Source organism: Propithecus coquereli, unplaced genomic scaffold (assembly GCF_000956105.1).
Source record: "Propithecus coquereli isolate 6110/MARCELLA unplaced genomic scaffold, Pcoq_1.0 Scaffold77, whole genome shotgun sequence".
In the NCBI taxonomy this organism is placed as follows: Eukaryota; Metazoa; Chordata; class Mammalia; order Primates; family Indriidae; genus Propithecus; species Propithecus coquereli.
Window position 1 is genome coordinate 6,981,060 of NW_012153840.1, and position 18,946 is coordinate 7,000,005.

Genomic DNA, 18,946 nt, shown 5'->3' on the forward strand with positions numbered 1-18,946 from the left:
ACAGGACGGGATGTTCCAGCCACCTGGCAAGAGCAGGGGTAGCAGGGATCAAGCGGGGGGACGTGGCAGGCAGGACGTGGGGGCAACACGGGTAGGGTGTGGGAAGCGCAGGGGCGTGGTGAGAGGGCGTGGTCGGAGCTCAGAGGCCCGGGTATAGGGGCGGGGCTCGTGGGCGGGGCGCAAGGCGCAGGGGCGTGGTGTGGCCCGTGGGCGGGGCGCAGGGCTCAGGGCCCAGGGCACCGGGGCGGGGCGCGAGGCCGCCGGCCTGGCGGGGCCTGGACGCGGGCGGGGCGGACGGCGGGACGCGAGCCACGGGCGCGTCGGTGCCCAGACGGCGGCGGCGGTGGCCCCTAGCTCGGCCTGGCGTCTGTCCTCGCGGCGACCCCGCGCCCCGGCCTCCTGGCCCCGGGCCGGCCATGCCGCCGCCCGCGCCGCCCACCGTGCTGGTGCCGTCGGAGCGCGCAGTGGTGCTGCTGTCGTGCGCGCTCTCCGCGCTTGGCTCGGGCCTGCTGGTGGCCACGCACGCCCTGTGGCCCGACCTGCGCAGCCGGGCGCGGCGCCTGCTGCTCTTCCTGTCGCTGGCGGACCTGCTCTCGGCTGCCTCCTACTTCTACGGGGTGCTGCAGGACTTCGCGGGCCCCTCGTGGGACTGCGTGCTGCAGGGCGCGCTCTCCACCTTCGCCAACACCAGCTCCTTCTTCTGGACCGTGGCCATCGCCCTCTACCTGTACCTCAGCATCGTCCGCGCCGCGCGCGGGCCCCGCACCGACCGCCTGTTCTGGATCTTCCACGTCGTCAGGTGGGTGGCAGCGGCGCGGCTTTCCCTCGAGCCCCGACCCAGGCCGACCGTCCGCGCCCCCGGGCCCTGCCTGCTGCCCCTGTGGCCCTCGCGCCCCCTCTGGCAGCCGCGTCTTCGGGGCACCCCAGCCCTGGACCGGGGGGAGGATGCCAGGCTGAGCCTCCTGCGAGCTGGGCGCCTCGGCCCAGCCCCCTTGGGTGGGGGAAGCTGGCCCTCAGAGCTGGGCCCTGGTCACTTGGAAGGGGCTGGGGGGACACTGTGCCCTCTGTCTCCTGCTTCACTGTGTTCGGGCCATCTCTGCTGCCGGGGAGGAGACAGGCTGAGAGAGGAGTTAGGGGGCTGCCCAGGGCCGGGGAGCAGGGCACCTCCCAATTCTACGCCCCCACCCCCGCCGCCCCGAGCCACAGTGGGCGTGGTGCGCTCTGCCCTTCCCAGGCTGCAGTGCCTCCGGTGTAAAATTCACGGAGGACTCTCATTTTTATTTTGTCTTTGGTGGTGGCTAGCCTTCCAGCCCCAGTCTCTTGTATTTCTGTTCTAGGTGATCTTGACTTTCTTTCTAGAGTTGAGCAGCTCTAAGGCTGAAGTCAGTGGCAGAGCGCTGGTTTGGAAGTCTAGGAGTCCACCTGGGAGGTCTCCGAGAGTGGGGAAAACCAGGGCCTTGCCCTTCCCTGAGGTCCAAGCACCTCTCAAGTAAGCCCTCACCCACAGAAGAAGGTCAGCCCTTCCCTGTGTCATTTCAGGATTTGGAAATCTCGGGGCTGTCCTGTGCTGAACTGCAGGCAAGAATCCCAGAAATGTTTTCCTCTTCTCCTTCCCCCCAGATCAGAGCACCAAAGACTGCACTAATTATAGGTCCTTTCTATTAAAAACTTAAGTGCTTTCCAAGAACTGAGAGGACAGTCAGCACTTTGGTAGAGACAGGTCACCTGGCTGTCACACGGTGAGGCTATAAGGCCTCCGGATCTTGCAGCTGCTGAACAGAGGCCAGCCAGTCCCTGAGAAGCTAAGTGACCTGCTTCTCAGCTGTTCAAGTCAAAATCTTTGCAACGCGTCATTCAAACTGTGGCTCAGATTCTGCAGGGCCCCATGGAAAAAGGGGCTACTTTTCCTCCCCGACAGCATTCTGCCTGACCCTGTCAGAGACCCAGCAGTCCTCTGTGGCTGGTTGGGTGCAGGCAACGTGTATACGGAGTTCGGGTACCTGAAAAGGAGCCCAGAATAGACCTTTCTTGGCAAGAACCTCTTCTCTTTCCCCTGCTTCCTTTTAAAAATATTGACTACAATCTATTTTTAAAATGCTAAACAGAACCTGGTGCAGCTCCTATGGAAAAGACGATTGCCCAACAACCTGAGATAGGGGTTCCTTCTGTTCACTTCTCATCAGTGACCCTCTAGCAGAGTTTTCTGTGATGCTTGGGAAAGGCTCCCTTCTAGGGAAGTCTGCGTGTCCCCTTCTGGCATGAAAAAGAAGCAAATTACTCATCTTGTCTGTTGAATGTGGTCCACCTGCTTCTTAAAAGAAAAGAAAATTAGTTACCTGTATCCAAGCTAGAAAGGGAGTGTGACAATTTATTCCCTGGAGTTCTCTATCAGAAGTTAGCACTCAGACTTTGCTAGTCTCAGGAAATTCGTAAAACCTGTCTAACAGGTTCATTCATTGACCCAGATCCTCCTAGACTGTATTGCTATAACCTTGCTAAGGAATCTACAGTGTATTTCTTTGGAGTATTAGTTTATTGTTGCATGATCTGTTGATGTGAGAAATATTAATATCATCTTCAGACATACACTAAAAGATCATCCACTTTTTAACCATTTCAGACTACTGAAAATCTGCCCTCTTCTTCAAACCTGACAGTCTTGGAAAGTATTTTAAAGTATGACAACAGAAAAGATTACTATCTCTATTCTATTTTTTTTTTTTTTTTTTTTTTTTTTTTGAGATAGGGTCTCATTCTGTTGCTCAGGCTAGAATGCAGTGGCACCATCACAGCTCACTGCAGCCTCAAACTCCTGGCCTCAAGCGATCTTCCTGCCTCAGCCTCCCAAAGTGCTGGGACTATAGGCATGAGCCACCAGGCCCAGCTAATATCTCTATTCTATAACGAGTTTTTAGTAATTGAATTTTTTTATAAAAACCTATACTACTCAGCCAAAAAAAAGAAAATGAATTAATGTCTTTTACAGCAATTTGGATGGAACTGGAGACCATTATCCTAAGTGAAGTATCCCAGGAATGGAAAAACAAATACCACATGTATTCTCTAATAATTTGGAACTAATCAATGGGCACACATGGGTACAGAAAGAAGTAAAAGTCATTGGAAATCAAGAAGGAGGGAGGGGTGGTAAAAACCTACCTAACAGGTACAATGAACACTATTCAGGTGATGGGCACACCCTGACTTAAGCATTATAAAAGCTATCCATGTAACAAATAGCCCTGACTTAAGCATTATAAAAGCTATCCATGTAACAAAAATATTTATACCCCCTTAATGTTTTGAAATTTTTAAAAAACCTGCAAATATCCTGAAAAATGGACGAAGGATACATTTGGACAAGCTAGTAAAAGCAGTTGATACATATGTATGGAAAAAAGTGTAGCTCCATTAATACTCAAAACAATACAAGTTATAACAGTGAGGTACCATTTTCTCGTTAAATTAGAAGAAAAACTATAGTAAGGCAGAATACTAACCTTATAAATGCCAGTGAAAGGGGTATTTTCCTGCATTTTTATTGACAGTGTACATTGAAATAATCCTTGTAGAAAGTATTTGGTTCATACTCCTTGATCCAGTACCCCATTTATCAAGACCTAGTCTAAGGAGATAATCTAAAATATGTACAAAGCTGTATGTACAAAGGAGTTTGTGAGGCACTGTGACAGTGAGAATTTGGAAGCAACCTTAATGTCCAACAATAGGGGGACAGTAAGTTAAAGACTGCCCTCTCCTCCGAAATGTTATATAGCTATTAAATACTGCTTGCATGGCTGGGCACCCTGACTTACGCCTGCAATTCTAGCATCACTTGAGCCCAGGAGTTCAAGACCAGCCTAGACAATAGCGAGACTCCCATCTCTACAAAAAAGAAAAAATTAGCGTGGTGGTGCACGTCTATAGTAGTCCCAGCTACTTGGGAGGCTGAGGCAGGATTTCTTGAGCCCAGGAGTTTGAGGCTGCAGTGAGCTATGATGATACCACTGCACTCTAGCCTGGGCAACAGAGCGAGACCCCGTCTCAAAAAAAGAGTAAGTGACAGGATGCCCACTAACCCCTAAATACTTCAGTGTGTATTTCCAGAAGATAAGCACCGCCTCTTACAGAACCCCATGCACCTACCAAAAGCAGGAAGTTGACACAGTATCGTTACCTGATTGGTGGACTTCATTGAGCTTTTGTTCATCGTCTAACCATATCCGATAGCAAAGGAAAATCCTGGCTTATATGCTGACTTCGTTTTCATGTATCTTTATTCTTCTTCAATCCAAAACAGTTCTTCCATCTTTCTTGGTGTTTTGTGACATTTTCGAAGAGTACAAGCCTGTTATTTTGTAGAATGTCTCTTCATCTGGGTTCGTCCAGTGCTTCCTCATGAGTGGTTTCGGGTTCTGCGTTTCTGCCAGGACATCCCAGAAGCATGTCTTCCTTGTTGTTGCTTCCTCCCAGGTGGCCGGTGACTTTGGTTTATTCCCTGACTGGTGATGTTAACTCTGATCACTTGGCTAAGCGCATGTCTGTCAAGTTCTTGCACTACAAAGTTACTCTTTTTCCTTTTGTAATTAATAAATGTCTTGAGAGACATTTTGGGCTCTACAGATAGCTTGTTACCCCTCAAGCTTTCACCCAAGGGTTTAGCATCCATTGTTTCTGACTTTTTTTTTTTTTTTTTTTGAGACAGGTGACTGGCATCTCTCGTAGCTTAAGCATGCATACACGTAGAATATATTTTGAATGAATGAATGAATGATGAGGGCAATGTTCATGGTGTTTTCATATATTCTTTTTTTTTTTTTTTTGAGACAGTCTCGTTCTGTCACCCCTGGATAGAGGGCCATGGCTTCAGCCTAGCGCACAGCAACCTCAAACTCCTGAGCTCAAGTGATCCTCCTGCTTCAGCCTCCCAAGTGTTTGGGACTACAGGCACGCGCCACCATGCTGGGCTAATTTTTCAATTTTTTGTAGAGATGGGGTCTTGTTCTTGCTCAGGCTGGTCTCGGACTTCTGAGCTCAAATGATCCTCCTGCCTTGACCTCCCAGAGTGCAAGCATTACAGGCATGAGCCAACACGCCCGGCCTGATTCTGACAATATTTTGAAATCAGTTTTTTGGTTGTTGTTGCCTTTTTAGGGTTGTGTGAGAATATTCAACGTTCAAGGGAAACCCCCGCGTTTAAGACGTCCCTTTCTACTCTGTCTTAGCTGTTGAGGTAGCTACAGATGGCCCATATTTTTCTTTCCTGTCGATTTGCATCAGTGGCCACCTGTGTAGAATACCCACCGAACGGAGGGGCCAGAGCTGCCGGGGTTGGGGTCATTTCCCACCCTCCCGCAGAAGGTGGCCTGCTTTTCCTAGCGCCGTCAGCAGCCCCTCCTCTCCACAAGGTGGGGGTCCCTTTCTGAATGATGCCAGAACAGGATCGGTGGGTGAGTTAACACCCTCTCTGGACCCCAGGGTGCCAAGCATCAGACCATGTGGCCTGTGGGTACGTGGGAGCCCAAGGGCTGGGGGGCAGCTCATCTGGGAGCCAGAAACGAGGGTCCTGCCCAGCAGGCCTGCCTCACACAGGCTGTGAGCTTTGAACACCCCTTCACGCAGCCATCCTGTTTCTGGCTCCACTAAGGTGGGAGTGGGTGGAGCATGACTCCGGTAGGCAGGGGCCCGTGCCCCTCACCCACGTGCCCACCCCCCCTCTGGAGCTTGCTTGGTTTTACGGAGGAAGAAAGAGTCCGTGGCACTGCAGGTTTGCCATTAAAACCCTGCTCTGGGGGCGCGGGAAGTCCCAGCACAGCAAAAAGGGGAAACGTGTGCCCGGAGAGTTCTCTGATTTGAAATGAGATCACTTTGGAGCTGGAGGGACGAGGCCACAGGCAGAGTCAGGCTGTTTTGGATGTGCTCCCCGGGCATACGGCGTCTGAATGAAGGATGGGCACAGAGGCCTCATGAATAGGACCCCATGTTGGTCAGGGCTCCCCCAAATAACAAGAGTTTAACTGGTTTTTGTTTGTTCCTCCCAAAAAGTTTTCAGAGGTCCCTGCTGTGCAGTAAGGTCGCAGCACTGAGTTCATGTGTGCAGCGGGAAGCCCCCCTTGAACACCAGCACCCGGGGGCCGTGACAGCAGAGCCTGCCCCTTGACCCCTTGGCCAAGGCAGCCAGGACCCAGGTGGGCAGGGAAGCGTCTCTGAGTCGGGGGCTGCACACAGCGGCAGGGTGTGAGTGTGCATTCGAAAGTGCCTTTGGACATCTCTCCCCCCTTCAGGCAAAGCTGCAGAGTGACCTCATGGTGGCCTGGCCCAGTGGCTGATCTCTGGACTTCTCCCACGTCCCAGCCCTCAGCCTCATGAGCTGGACAATAAGTGTCCATTGTTCTTGAGGAAGAAACCTCCGGGCAGCCTCACCAGGCCTCACTCCCTGCAGCCAGCTCTCCCGGCCCTGCTCTCCGCTGCTCCCAGGAGTTTTCTCAATCGGCACATTGTTGCACAAGAGTTTCGTTCTGCAAGCAGTTTTTGCTTTGTGTTAACATTCACGCTCCCCATAGGCCACACGGTACCTACACCAGGCGCTGTGTTTGGCTCACAGAAGGGGGAGGAGACCCCTTTGTTTTCTCCCCAGCTGATGCCAACGCCTAAAGATCTGTATGTAGGAAGGGTGGGGTTTGGGCGAGGAAAAGGTGCAGGAATCCAAGGGTGGGAGCAGAGGATCGAGCAGACCCTGCCTGAGCCCCTCAGAGTCTAACCTCCAACCCCTTCATGGAGGCGGGGAAGGGCATTCGAAGCATCTTTGAAACCAGTGGAATTTTCCCTGTCTGTGTGTGCAGTGGAGGCGTGTCTCCCTCACTGCAGTCTCCCCCACCCTGACTCTAGTGGGGACAGGCTCCAGGGACCACGTGGCAGCAGGTCCCCCTCTGGGCAGGCTGGGAACTCTGAGGGACCCAGCTCTGGTGGGGAGGTGTCAGCAAACCCAGAGCACCGCTGTTCTGGGGACAGGCCACCTGCTGTGGTCATCTGTCGAGTGCCCCAGAGCTCAGGGATGGGAGATGATTTACTCACGGCGTGGCTAATCCTATGCGGTACTTCTAGTTCCCATTCTCTGGAGGAGATTGAAAAACCAGAAGGATGCCGAGTTCTGGGAAGGGCTGAGCTCCTGACAAGTCTGGATGGCTGGTTGCCAGTTTCCCTCCCTGGGCTGGCGGAGGGTCCCGCCCAGCTCTGCCGGTGGGCATGGCGGGGGGCGGGAGGTTTCCAGTTCATCCCTCACCTGTGGGGTCAGGGCCCCCAGGAGCTGGGGTAGCGTCCCCCGCCCAGAGCACGTGTCTCTTTCCCCCGTAGTTTGTAGAAGCCTCTTAGTCGGCCCAGGTTGTGTCACAAGGCACCAGAGACAGGGCGGCTTAAACAACAAGTTCATTCTCTCATGGTTCTGGATGCTGGATGTCCAAGGTGAAAGTTCGGCAGAGTCGGGTCCTTCCAAGGCCTCTCTCCCTGGCTTAGACGGCCTGTGTCTTCTCCCTGTGTCTTCACATGGTCTTCCCTGTGTGTGTCTGTGTCCGGATCTCTGCTTATGAGGACACCAGTCATACTGGGTTAGGACCCATCTAATGACCCCATTTTAACTTAATCACCTCTTGAAAGAGACCCTGTCCCCAAATACAGTCATGTTCCAGAAGTTAGGACTTCAACAGATGGATTTGGGGGGGACACAGTTCAGCCCATAACAGCCTCTGAGCGGGGAGGACACTGACTTGTGTTTTTAGGCAAACACCGATCAGAGCTGGGGCTCTGGCACCTCTGGGAGATGCTCTTGGTGCCCTCCAAGTGGGGACCTCTGCTTGGAGTGTGGTGTTCTGGGCTTCCTCCTTCCAGGCAGACCCAGCCCAGCCTCAGAGCCACAGGTTTGGAGAGGAGGGCCTTACCAGTCACCTGCTTTAACCCACATCTATCCCCTCCCACCCACCCCACCCTGCACCTTTATGGCATCCCCCAAACATGGTCTCTCAGCCTCCCTCGGTGGAAGCTGCCCGTTCAGCCCTGTTTTAGGACTGAGTGGGACTCATCTCCCTTTCCTCCGGCCATCTAGCCCCTTCTCCACTAGCAGGTCCTCTTCAGGACTGTTTAAACATCTGAGGATAGCTCAAGCCCAGCATCTCTTCGCATGCTCCCCAGGTGACCCGGCTCTGGTGCCAGCTTGTCAGGCTCAGACTTAGAACGTGGGCTGCAGGCGTCCACACAGAGGCAGACAGGACCTCGCATCGGCTGCTCTGAACCACCGTGCCTGCCGTCAGGGCAACCCCTCGGAGCACGTGAGTTCTGAGGTTGTAATCAACTCAATCCCTTGGTCTCTGTTGCAGGTGCTGTTACTAAGCCGCACCTTATTACCTTACTTGTTCTGACTTTATTTTTTTGGCTGGTGGCTTTTTTTTTTTTTTTTGAAGGTGGAAAAACTGTGAGGTGGTGCATGTCAGAATTGGAAATATACATGTCTATAAAGCAGGAATTAAGCCACATTTGTTTGTGGGGCAGCTATTAGACTTAGACTACCTGCAGCTCAGGGGGCCTCCTAGCCAGAGAATGACGTAGCCTGCCCTTCTGGGGTTTCTGAAAGCGCCGACTTCCTCCTCAGCCTGTCGGTCAAGTCGGTCAAGAACCTTCAGCTTGACCGACTTCCATCAGCCCCTTCAGCTCCCTACCTTCCATCCTCCGTGCAGGGGTGTCCTGGAGCCATCTTGAGAGACCCGATTGTTACATTTTAGGGAATTTTGTGAGCTGTTAGATACAACCATTATTAAAGGTTAAGTTGTATTAAAAGCAAAAGTAATAAATACTTGAAGCTTATCCTGTCCTAATTATTTTATCTGCACGCTTGAGGTTATTTGCATCTGTCACATCTGTGCAGTGGAAATACTGTGTGATGGTGCCACTGCGCATCTGCTCCCAACTGCACGTGTCAGTGGCTTCAAACTGGCCACGGTGGGAGTATTGACACCACGGAAACTGGCAGATGCTACAAATCCGGACTTGATTTATTGCTTTGTTGGTTTTGTAGAGCAGAGGTCAGCAAACTTCTGTAAAGAACCAAATAGTAAGTATTTTCAGCTCTGCAGTCTGTTATAACGGCTCAACTCTGCCAGAAAGCAGCCACAGACAGTTTGTAAATGAATGGCTATGACTGTCTTGAAATAAATCTTTATTTTAAAAAGCAGGTCATGGGGCCAGACGCGGTGTTTCATGCCTATAATCCTAGCACTCTGGGAGGCCAAGGTGGGAGGATGGCTTGAGCTCAGGAGTTGGAGACCAGCCTGAGCAAGAGTGAGACCCCACTCTATTAATAGAAAAATTAGTGCCTGTTGTCCTAGCTACTTGGAAGGCTGAGGCAGAAGGATCACTTGAGCCTAGGAATTTGAGGTTGCTGTGAGCTAGGCCGAAGCCATGGCACTCTAGCCTGGGCAACAGAGTGAGACTCTGTCTCAAAAAAATAAAAAAAATTTAAAAATAAAAAACAGATCACAGGCTGGATTTGGCCTTGAGGGCCATAGTTTGCTGGAGCCCTGATCGAGACTTTAAAAAGGTGATGGAGAGAATGTTAACAGTACAGATTAAACTTAAAAGCGTTATTTATCTCTGAGCTTAAGCAGAGATGGCAACTATGTCGTGGCAGGCAGGGGGAGGAGGGGGAGGAGATGAGAGGAGGCAACCTCACGGAGCAGGAAGAAAATGCTCTCCTGGTGTAGGAAAACTCTGACCTGATTCAGCAACAAAGTTCTCATGTCACCAGCCAGTGGCATTCTGACATAAGTCTTGCTCTCTGTGTCTTCCTCTTTTCACTTTCATCTTACTCGTTCAGGGAAATGAAAGCATCAGTCAGCTTCACGTCCCAGAACTGCTCTCATTTGCCGATCGCATCCCTAGGTTGGCAAAATCCAGGGTGTGGCCGAAATTAACAGCAGCATTCGTGAGAACCAATTGGCTGTGTGGAGTTGGCAATAAGGAGTGTCGTGTATTTTATTATTATTTGTAAATTGTGTGCTTCACATCCCCTGTATCAGTGAAACTTGTAATAAATTTACATGTGCTTATATACATGCGTACATACACACGCGAATATCTGCATTTTTCTGGAGAGCCAGGTGTGAAGTTACCAGGACACCGCTGTCCGCATCCATAGGTAACGAGTCCTGTCCAGCCTGCTTTGTGGGATTTTTAGACCATTCCTCCTGCTCCATTCCCACTGGCTCCCTGATATTAAATATTTATTGGCTCTTTCCACCTCCCACTTAAATACCTCCCCAACAGCTTCTGGTCCCAACATAGCTGCTACTCCCTGTGCTCAAGTTCAAACAGCTATGTCATTGGTCAAGCCCACATTCAAACCCCTTTGTAAACCCTCTGCCTGTTGGACCTTCTCTCTGGCCATTTCCTAGCACAAACCGAGCTCTAGGAATTCCCCAGTAATACAGAAGAGATCTATCACTTTGCAGCTTTAGTACTACAAGCCTGAAGTTACAGAGTGTGGGTCTGTCACCATGCGGTCTCCTGGCTTCCTGCGAGGGCCGCCAGGATGTGGGGGACGCCCGAGGGAGGACTGCGCGCTCGTCTGAGCCGGCCCCTTTCCCCCTGCGGCCCCCTGCGGCCCCCTGCCAGTCCGTCCGGAGGGGAGGGGACTCCTCTGCTTGGGCGAGACCCGGCTCGAGTCCAGCCTCCTCCAGGCTGACTGTTCCCACACACGGTGATTTTCTGCATCCAGGATTCCTGCAAACGATGAGGTGCTGAGGAACAGCACATTAGAACCTTAGGATTGGCGTTTAGCGCTTCGAAATCCTATCACCTCCTGTTCAGTAATGTCCTGGCAGCGAGTATTTAAGGAGTGGCCTGGGGAATGCTGTCTCAGTTACTTGGCTCCAACTTCATCCATCCGTTCATTCATTCATTCATTCATTCAGCAAGCCCTTCCTTTGTCCCTCCCTGTGCCGGGCACCGTTCCTGGTGCTGGAGATTAGAACACTGAGCCGACTCAGCCTGGGCCTCATGGAGCTCAGAGCTGGACTTGTGTCGTCCTGAAATCCTGGGACGTCATGAGTTTTAAAATGACAGCCCTTTTCTTACAGCAAAACGGTTTGACATTAATACGTATTAACTTACCAGATAAATAGCTTTGCATAGAACAAGCATTTAAAATGGACAGACTCCAGGCCCAGCGCGGTGGCTCAGGCCTGTAATCCTAGCAGTCCAGGCCAAGGCTGGAGGATTGCTTGAGGCCAGGAGTTGGAAATCAGCCTAAGCAAGAGTGAGACCCTGTCTCCACAAAAAATGGAAAAATTAACCGGGCGTAGTGGCACGCGCCTGTAGTCCCAGCTACTTGGGAGGCTGAGGCAGGAGGATTGCTTGAGCCCAGGAGTTCGAGGCTGCAGTGAGCTATGAAGACACCATGGCACTCCAGCCTGAGTGACAGAGTGATATCCTGTCTCAAAAAAAAAGAAAAATGGATAGACCCCTGATGTAACTTAGTGCCTTTCTCATAACCCTGTAACTTTTATGGTCTTTTTTCCTCTTCTGTGGCTTTGGGACTTCAAAGAGAGCATGCTGCTTTCCTGCCACTGAGGGCGACGGTGACTCTGCCCGCAGTGCTCCTGCCCAGCCCTGCAGGGCGGGCCAAGAGGGGATGGTTGGCCAGGGTGCCTCTGTTCTGAAAACATCCCGCGCCAAGGCTTCCCTGTCCTGGGGAGCTGTCTTTCTCCTTCCTACCCCCACCCCACGCCACCTCCTCTGCTGGCCCTGCAGCATTTGGGGGAAACTTCTTGCAGCATGGTACTTCTCCTAGTCTCATATTGGTATCAGATTCACGTGGAACTCTGATTTCATCTTGGGTTTGTGACTTGCTTTTAGAAAGAACCCATATTCCTGACACAGAGCTCTCAAAACATAGCCAATTCCTGAACTAAACCATTTCCTGGAGACACTGACAGTATCATTCCTATTTACATACTGCTTTGCTCCCCAGGCGACTGACCTAGGACAGGGGCACTTGTGTCCTGTTCCTGGGGACAGAAAGCACATGGGCCTCATGCAGTGCCGCCATCTGCACCACAGGCCGAGCCCTGGGACAGTCGGACATGACTCACTAGCAACATTGCACCGCCTGCCTGGCCCTGGGCACCTCACACATGCACGTTTGGTCCCCTAACGACCGTAGGATGACACCCTGCAGGCACTGTCGTCATTCCCACCATGCAGCGAACACTGGCATGTTGAAGCTAAATAACTTGCCCGAGCCAGGGCAGAGCCGGGACTTGGACCCAGCCCATTGCACCAGAGTCCAAGCTCTTAACCGCGCCCCCGTGCTGCCTCTTCCAGGAGCCACACGTAGCTTTTGTGTATCCCTTTGACCGATTTAAGCTGCTTTGTAAGGAACAGCCTGGTGCGGGGAGCTTGGAGAAGGGGCCCTGGGGCTTGGGCCTAATCCTGGCTGTGGGGGACAGCTTTAGAAAACTGAGCCCAGCACTGCCCTTAGAGGGGCCCTGCCTGAGCTCTGTGCTGCAGAGGCCCCCTTTGACCCCTGCCAAGTCATGCTCCCTCCCCACTGAACGAGGGGTCCTCAGAGCTGAGGGGCTGTGCCTGCTCAAAGCCCATAATCTACTTCCTAGATCCCGCTGGGGGAACATGGGACCCTGGAATTCCTTGCCCAGGCAACCCCAAGCCACCAGTGTGTGCACCCCCAGACCCAAGGGCTGACCAGGAGCACCGACTGCTCTTGGCACGTGTGCGTGAGCACAGACATGTGGGCTGCTGTTCCACGCCGGTGCCCAAGACCCCTCTGGGTGCAGGAAGGAGCTGGGGTGCGTGCCGCGTCACCATTCTACGGCCAGTCTCCCAGGAACCCAGGCGACAGCTGCCCGTCAGATTTTCCAGGGGCACTGTCCCCCTTCTTTGTCATTTTTGCCCATGCTGGCGTTGCTGGGAGCCGTGGCCTGACCTCAGTGCCTCCCTCTTGTCATTCCTCAGCTGGGGGGTTCCACTGGCCATCACCGTGGCAGCTGTCGCTCTAAAGAAGATCGGCTATGACGCCTCGGACGTGTCTGTGGGCTGGTGCTGGATCGACCTGGGGGCCGAGGACCGCGTCCTGTGGATGCTGCTGACGGGGAAGCTGTGGGAGATGCTGGCGTACGTCACCCTGCCGCTGCTGTACCTCCTGGTCAGGAAGCACATCAACAGAGCGGTAGGTGCCCCTGCCTCGCTGCCCTCAGAGCTCGGCGCTCTCCACGTGGCCGCTGTGCCCAGGTGCGGGGCCCCCCAGCCCCAAGTCCTGGCGCTGAGATCAACTACCTTAGAGGACAGTCTACATCTCTGGGGACAGAACCAGTGACAGGCCAGAGGGACCGAGCACTTGCTATGTGCCAGGCACCGGGCAGGATGCTGTATCACAGGGTCAAGAGCCGGGGCCTGTTCCTCTTCCTTGGATGGACTTAAGGGCCTGCTTGCTGGACGCACAGGGCTCCCGCTGCCCGAGCACTGTGTTCTCGGCCACGGCTCTCTCCTGCCCCCTGGCGGAAAGGCCATGGCAGCTGCTTAAACTTGAGGAGTTTGGCTAAAAGGTGAGGATATAGCCAAGTGAGAGCTGGGCTGGCATGCCCCTGGGAAGGGAGGACATGGAATTTCGTAATCAGTGTTACAAATAACCCACCTAATTAGCCTTAGGGATTACAATTGTTTCATGAATGGTAAGATTTTTAGGAATTCGGCTGGGCGCAGTGGCTCACGCCTGTAATCCTAGCACTCTGGGAGGCCTCGAGGCGAGAGGATTGCTCAAGGTCAGGAGTTCAAGACCAGCCTGAGCAAGAGTGAGACCCCCGTCTCTACTAAAAATAGAAAGAAATTAACTGGACAACTAAAAATATATAGAAAAAATTAGCTGGGCATGGTGGCGCATGCCTGTAGTCCCAACTACTCGGGAGACTGAGGCAGGAGGATCGCTTGAGCCCAGGAGTTTGAGGTTGCTGTGACCTGGGCTGACGCCACTACACTCTAGCCCGGGCAACAGAGCAAGACTCTGTCTCAAAAAAAAAAGATTTTTAGGAATTTGTAATAGGCTGGGCTGGTCAGAAAGTCTAGGAAAGAATGGTTTTCCGCTATACCTTGGCCAAGCTGTACCTTGTTCCTGATGAACAGTTCTGCACACTGGAGTAGGGGCCCCGCCGTAGCCACAGCAAACTGCCACAAAAAGTTCTCAGATCAACCCGTCCATTGAGCCACTGGGCCAATCATTCAGTGCATTTTATTGAGCATGTACTAGCACGAAAGCACTATAAAGCATGGGCTACGCAGCCTATGTATGTGCAGCATAGATCCTGCCCTCCTAGGGAGAGGCAGAAGTGTCCGGTCACAGATGACATGTGACAAGGGGCTGGAGCAGTGAGAGGCTCAGAGGAGATGGTCTGAATTTCCGAGACTTCCAAGCTCAGGCTGCAGGGTGCTGGTGATTCCCTGTGTCTCCTTGGCTCTCTGACTTTTCAAGGCTGAAACCGCACGAGGGTCGTACTGGCCTTTAGGCCATCCTGTTGACTCTGCAGCCATTTCTGAGTGAGGACGCTCCTTGCAGCTGTCTGTGACCACTGTGACACCTAATCCTGGCCCAACTCCATCTATGTCTTCTCAAGGCTTCTGGTCTTCCTTTCACTTGGAAATCACTGGTTGTCACCCTGCCCTGGCTCAGCCAGTCCTAACTGGAGACGCCTCAGGACTTCCCAGTTGCTCTGGAATCCTCTTTTGTCTCCTTACAGCCTTGTAGCTGGTCTCCTGCCTGGGTGGCAAATGCCCTTCTCACCTCTTCCTCTTTCCCACTGCCCTCGGAAGGTTCCAGGAGCTCTGCCAGGCCCTCCCTCTGGAAGTGCTCTTTTGTGTGCCTTTCTTCTTGCCCTTCCTGTGGTGGGTCAGGGAGCCCGTGGGGCTGTGCCTGCAAGGCTGACCCCTACGTGTGACAATGGGTCCTCTCTTACAGTTGGGCAAGGGTTTCCAGAGAAGAGGAATAACAGAGGGAGGGAGGTGGGAATGTGTGAGTTGCTCTTTGCCTCTAGCTAGGAAGGAGAGCTGGGAGCAAGCCTTGCTCTGAAGAGGAGCCAACAGCGGCTGAGCTGGCACCCCACCCCCCATCCACCCCACCCATGGCCCCCGCTGGTTCTGGAAAGCTGGGATAGGGTGCCAGCTCTCCAAGCTGCTGCTAAAGGGCCCAAGAGGAGGAAGCGGCAGGTGCTCTGAGCAGGCGAGTTGCAGAAGCTTGGGTGCTCAGAGATGCCAAGGTGGGTGACTCCGCAGGACACCAGGGGCTGGCTGAACACCTCAGGCTCCTCCCCTCACCTGGGCCTCCCGTGTCCCAGACACAGGACCAGCCAACCTCAAAAACACACCTTGTGAGTCATTTCATCTCTTTTCACAAATTCAGTTTCAATCTGAGAGTGAGCCTCCTCCTGCCTCTCCTGAAAGACAGTCCCCAGGAGTAGGGACGCCAAGTGAGTTGGAGCTCACCTCTTTCTGCTCCTCCTAGGCACGCAGCAGGCCTGTGCCCCGGGGGCTTGCATTCTGGAGAGGGAGGCGGATGGTAACCAATAAGGATGAGAAACAAGGTGAACGACATCGCAGGATGGAGGATGAGAAGAGCGAAGGAAAACAGAACAATAAAGAGCAGATGTGGGGATGGCACTGTCTGGGAAACGCCTGTGCCGGTTATTTATTTATTTATTTTCAGCATTCCTCTTTTAAAGAATTTATTTCATACCTGTTACACCACACAGCGTGTTTTAAACACTGCCATAGAACTCCCTGATAAGATAAAGCAAAGACAAAAAAAGTTTACCTTACTAGAAACGAGATAGGCCATCACTTACAGTCTTCAAACATTACTGCACTCTAACTCCACAATTTGACAAAGCGTTCATGAAACAGTCTGGAGACTAGTTTTAACAGACAAATAACACCTTTAAGCAGACACGACCGTCCTAAGTTGTTTATTAGGCATGAATTTTACAAACATTCCCTATATTAGTGGTAACGGGGCTGGAGGGTACTGCGCCTTCTCCAAGCTGCAGGGTGAGAGCCACCGATAGTGTGGTGGAACTTACGGCCCTTTCCAGGACCACGGCTCTTGCGGCCTGCAGATGTCAGCCCACGCGTGCCCCTGCGCTTGTGGACCAGTCTGGTGATCCACTGGGTGTCAGGATTTCTTCTGATAGCTTTATGGAATGGATCAATGAGGATAACCTCAAAAAATGTGCATGTGGAATCCTCACCAACCCGGTAAGAATTCAGGACTCTTAGAGCCCCACAGTGGTGTCCAGCTCCCTCCTTGGCAACAGACCGAAAGCTTGGAACAAACGGTTAACACTGTGGTGATGGACAGGCTTGCCACAGGTTGTACCTTAGGAACTGGGCGTTTGCAGCCACCATGGTGCACACGAATCCCATATGTGACATAACCTTGTATCCCAGTCTGCGCGCTTTACCCAAGAGCTGGCGGTACTGCCAGCAGCAGACCTCAGACGAAAGTGCATTGCATCAGACCGCTGCTTCCTCCATAGCTCCCGGGGGTACTGTATGCACACTTCTTGGCTTACCCGATGGCTGCTGCCAGATGCAAAAGCGCCCGTGCAGTTTAAATAGGGCTGTCAGGCCTCATCCAGAAGGTGACACTTGAGCAAGGACTTGAAGAGGGTGAGGAAATGAGCCACGTAGACTAATAGGGAAGAATATTTGAGAGAGAGGGAACAGCTAGTGCAAAGGCCCTGGGGTGGGCTGTGCCTGCACGTTTGGGGAATAACGGGGGCCCGTGTGGCTGGAATAGCGGGAACATGGGGCAGAGCAGTGGGCATGAGGTCAGACTGGACCAGGGTCAGCCCTGCTGGGACGTCGCAAGGACCATGTGAAATGGGAACTGCTGAAGAGCTTTGAGCGGAGGCCTCACTTGGGCTGATCGGGTTTGCAGCTCTCCTGCCGCGTCTGTGCTGAGAGTGGCCTGGCATGGGGAGCGGGATGGGGGACAGGGCGGTGGATCCAGCCCCATCGGGAAGCAGGTGCCCGGACCAGGCCGGGCAGAAGCGTCCAGGGTTTGGACTGTTTTGAAGGCAGGGCCCACAGGACTTGCCCAGTGGGGATTGGATGTGGGGTGTGGGAACACGGAGGAGTCAAAGCCAACTCCCAAGTTTCTGGCCCTGGCAGCTGGAAGGATGGAGGGTCCATTAGCTGAGACAGGGAAGTGCTCGGGGCTCAAGATCACATGAGCCATCTAAGATGGCCTGGAGGTGTCCACGTGGGGATGGGGAGTCGGCGGAGAGCTTGGGAGCCGGGGTTCAGGAGAAGGATCTGGGCTGGATACACACCTGGGGCTCTTCAGCACACGCATGGAGGAGGCGCTGGGCGTCTCCCCCTACCCTCCCGAGCTAATGTTGGTCCCTGGCAAGACCCGGGCAGCCTGGGTGGATGTGGCAGGTGGGTGCCCATCCGCTCAAGGCTGCCCCGGCTGTCCCCACAGCACGAGGCGCTCTTGGAGTACCGGCCCATCCTCTCGGAGGCGCACCGCCTGCCGCACCACTCCTCGGCGGCCGATAAGAAGCTGGTCCTCATCCCGCTCATCTTCATCTGCCTCCGAGTCTGGAGCACCGTGCGTTTCGTGCTGACCCTCTGCGGCTCCCCAGCGGTGCGGGCACCGGTGCTGGTCGTTCTGCATGTAGGTCTGCCCTCCCGGCCCTGGCTGCCTTCGGTGGAGGCACGGCCAGACCCCTTCCCCCAGCAGAGGGAGCTCGGCTCACTGCCGTCCTCCCTGCTCAGATGGGGCCTTGGAAAGAGAAAGCGGAGGGATCAGGGTGGCCTGGTAGGTGCTGAGCTGCTCTCCAACAGCCTGGGGGTATCCCCGGGAGAGCTGACTGATCCTGGGTCCTGCCCAACCCAGAAGGCCTGGAGCAGGTCTGCCGGCTCAGGCTGGCCTGAAGCCTGCCGAAGGCCCACACGGCCAAGGTTGTCCCAGACCAGCCCAGAGGGAGGGTGGGCGAAAAAGGTTCTGGGCTCCACAGTACCTCCCAGCCTCCTCCCCTGTGTGCCTAAGACCGACTCCAGCCTCCTCTTCCTCCCTGACAGGGTATCGGGAACACGTTTCAGGGCGGTGCCAACTGCATCATGTTTGTCCTCTGCACCCGCGCCGTCCGGACCCGGCTCTTCTCCCTCTGCTGCTGCTGCTGCCGCTCTTCTCAGCCTCCCGCCGACAGCCCGGCTGGCCCTTGCGAGGCTCCTGCACCCTCCAAGATGGGAGAATCTCAGGAATCCAGACGGACCCCAGAGGGACTTCCAAGCACCTGAGCCCTTCCTAGTACCGTGCACAGGTGCTGCCCTCCTGCGGACAGGTGGCTTCTGTGAGTCCCTCGCGCAGGGAGTGGGAGCGGGGTCTGCTGCCCTGGAAGCCCCTGCTAGTGAAGCTCTTCACCCCCGTGGCGGAGCAGCTGCCAACTCAGCTTCTTCTACCTCCTGGACCCTCCAGTCGCACCCGTGCCCTGGCGCACTGGGAGTTGTTCCTCTGCACAAGAGTGGCAATGAGAGGGAAACCAGTGGTCCGTGGTCACCACCAAGGTGCCTCTTGTTCAGCTGCCCTCAGTGTCCTGAGGACCTCACAGCACTGTTTACAATTTGAGGGACCCACATCTGTGCACCCATCTGCGTATGATTAAGTAAAATGACAGCGATGTGCCCCCCACCCAGACATCATGGAGCAGATTCCCTTGAGAGCCCAGCTTTTCTTGAATAGCTTGCAGGTCAACAGAGAAGCCAGTCACCTTTAAGCAGGTTGAAGGTTCCCTTGAGGTTGTGTGGTGGCCACCACGCATGTCCAGCACAACTGCTCAGGGACAGCCAGTCTCCTTGGGGCATCCTGGATTCTGTCTGTGGGTCACCAACC

The 18,946-nt window shown here is 53.9% G+C and overlaps 1 protein-coding gene across 2 annotated transcripts; it reads left to right on the forward strand.

The window, feature by feature from the left end:
- The first annotated feature begins 283 nt into the window (after positions 1 to 283).
- GPR157 (G protein-coupled receptor 157) lies at positions 284 to 18,532 on the forward strand. 2 transcript variants are annotated; one of them, XM_012662611.1, is made up of 4 exons: positions 284 to 799; positions 13,018 to 13,231; positions 17,534 to 17,728; positions 18,136 to 18,532. In XM_012662611.1, the coding sequence occupies exons 1-4, from the start codon at positions 417 to 419 to the stop codon at positions 18,352 to 18,354; spliced, it is 1,011 nt and encodes a 336-aa protein (XP_012518065.1). In that variant the 5' UTR covers positions 284 to 416; the 3' UTR covers positions 18,355 to 18,532. The 2 variants fall into 2 exon arrangements, with proteins under 2 accessions (XP_012518065.1, XP_012518066.1); XM_012662612.1 differs by lacking the exon at positions 17,534 to 17,728 and having other exon boundaries at positions 314 to 799.
- Positions 18,533 to 18,946: the final 414 nt, after the last annotated feature.

What these genes read in the sequence shown, in the direction of transcription:
- GPR157 (XM_012662611.1), top strand. Translation starts at nt 417, where the DNA reads ATGCCGCCGCCCGCGCCGCCCACCGTGCTGGTGCCGTCGGAGCGCGCA. An exon ending in GGAAGCACATCAACAGAGCG is followed by an intron (nt 13,232 to 17,533) that starts GTAGGTGCCCCT and finishes CTGTCCCCACAG; the next exon opens with CACGAGGCGCTCTTGGAGTA. An exon ending in CGGTGCTGGTCGTTCTGCAT is followed by an intron (nt 17,729 to 18,135) that starts GTAGGTCTGCCC and finishes CCTCCCTGACAG; the next exon opens with GGTATCGGGAACACGTTTCA.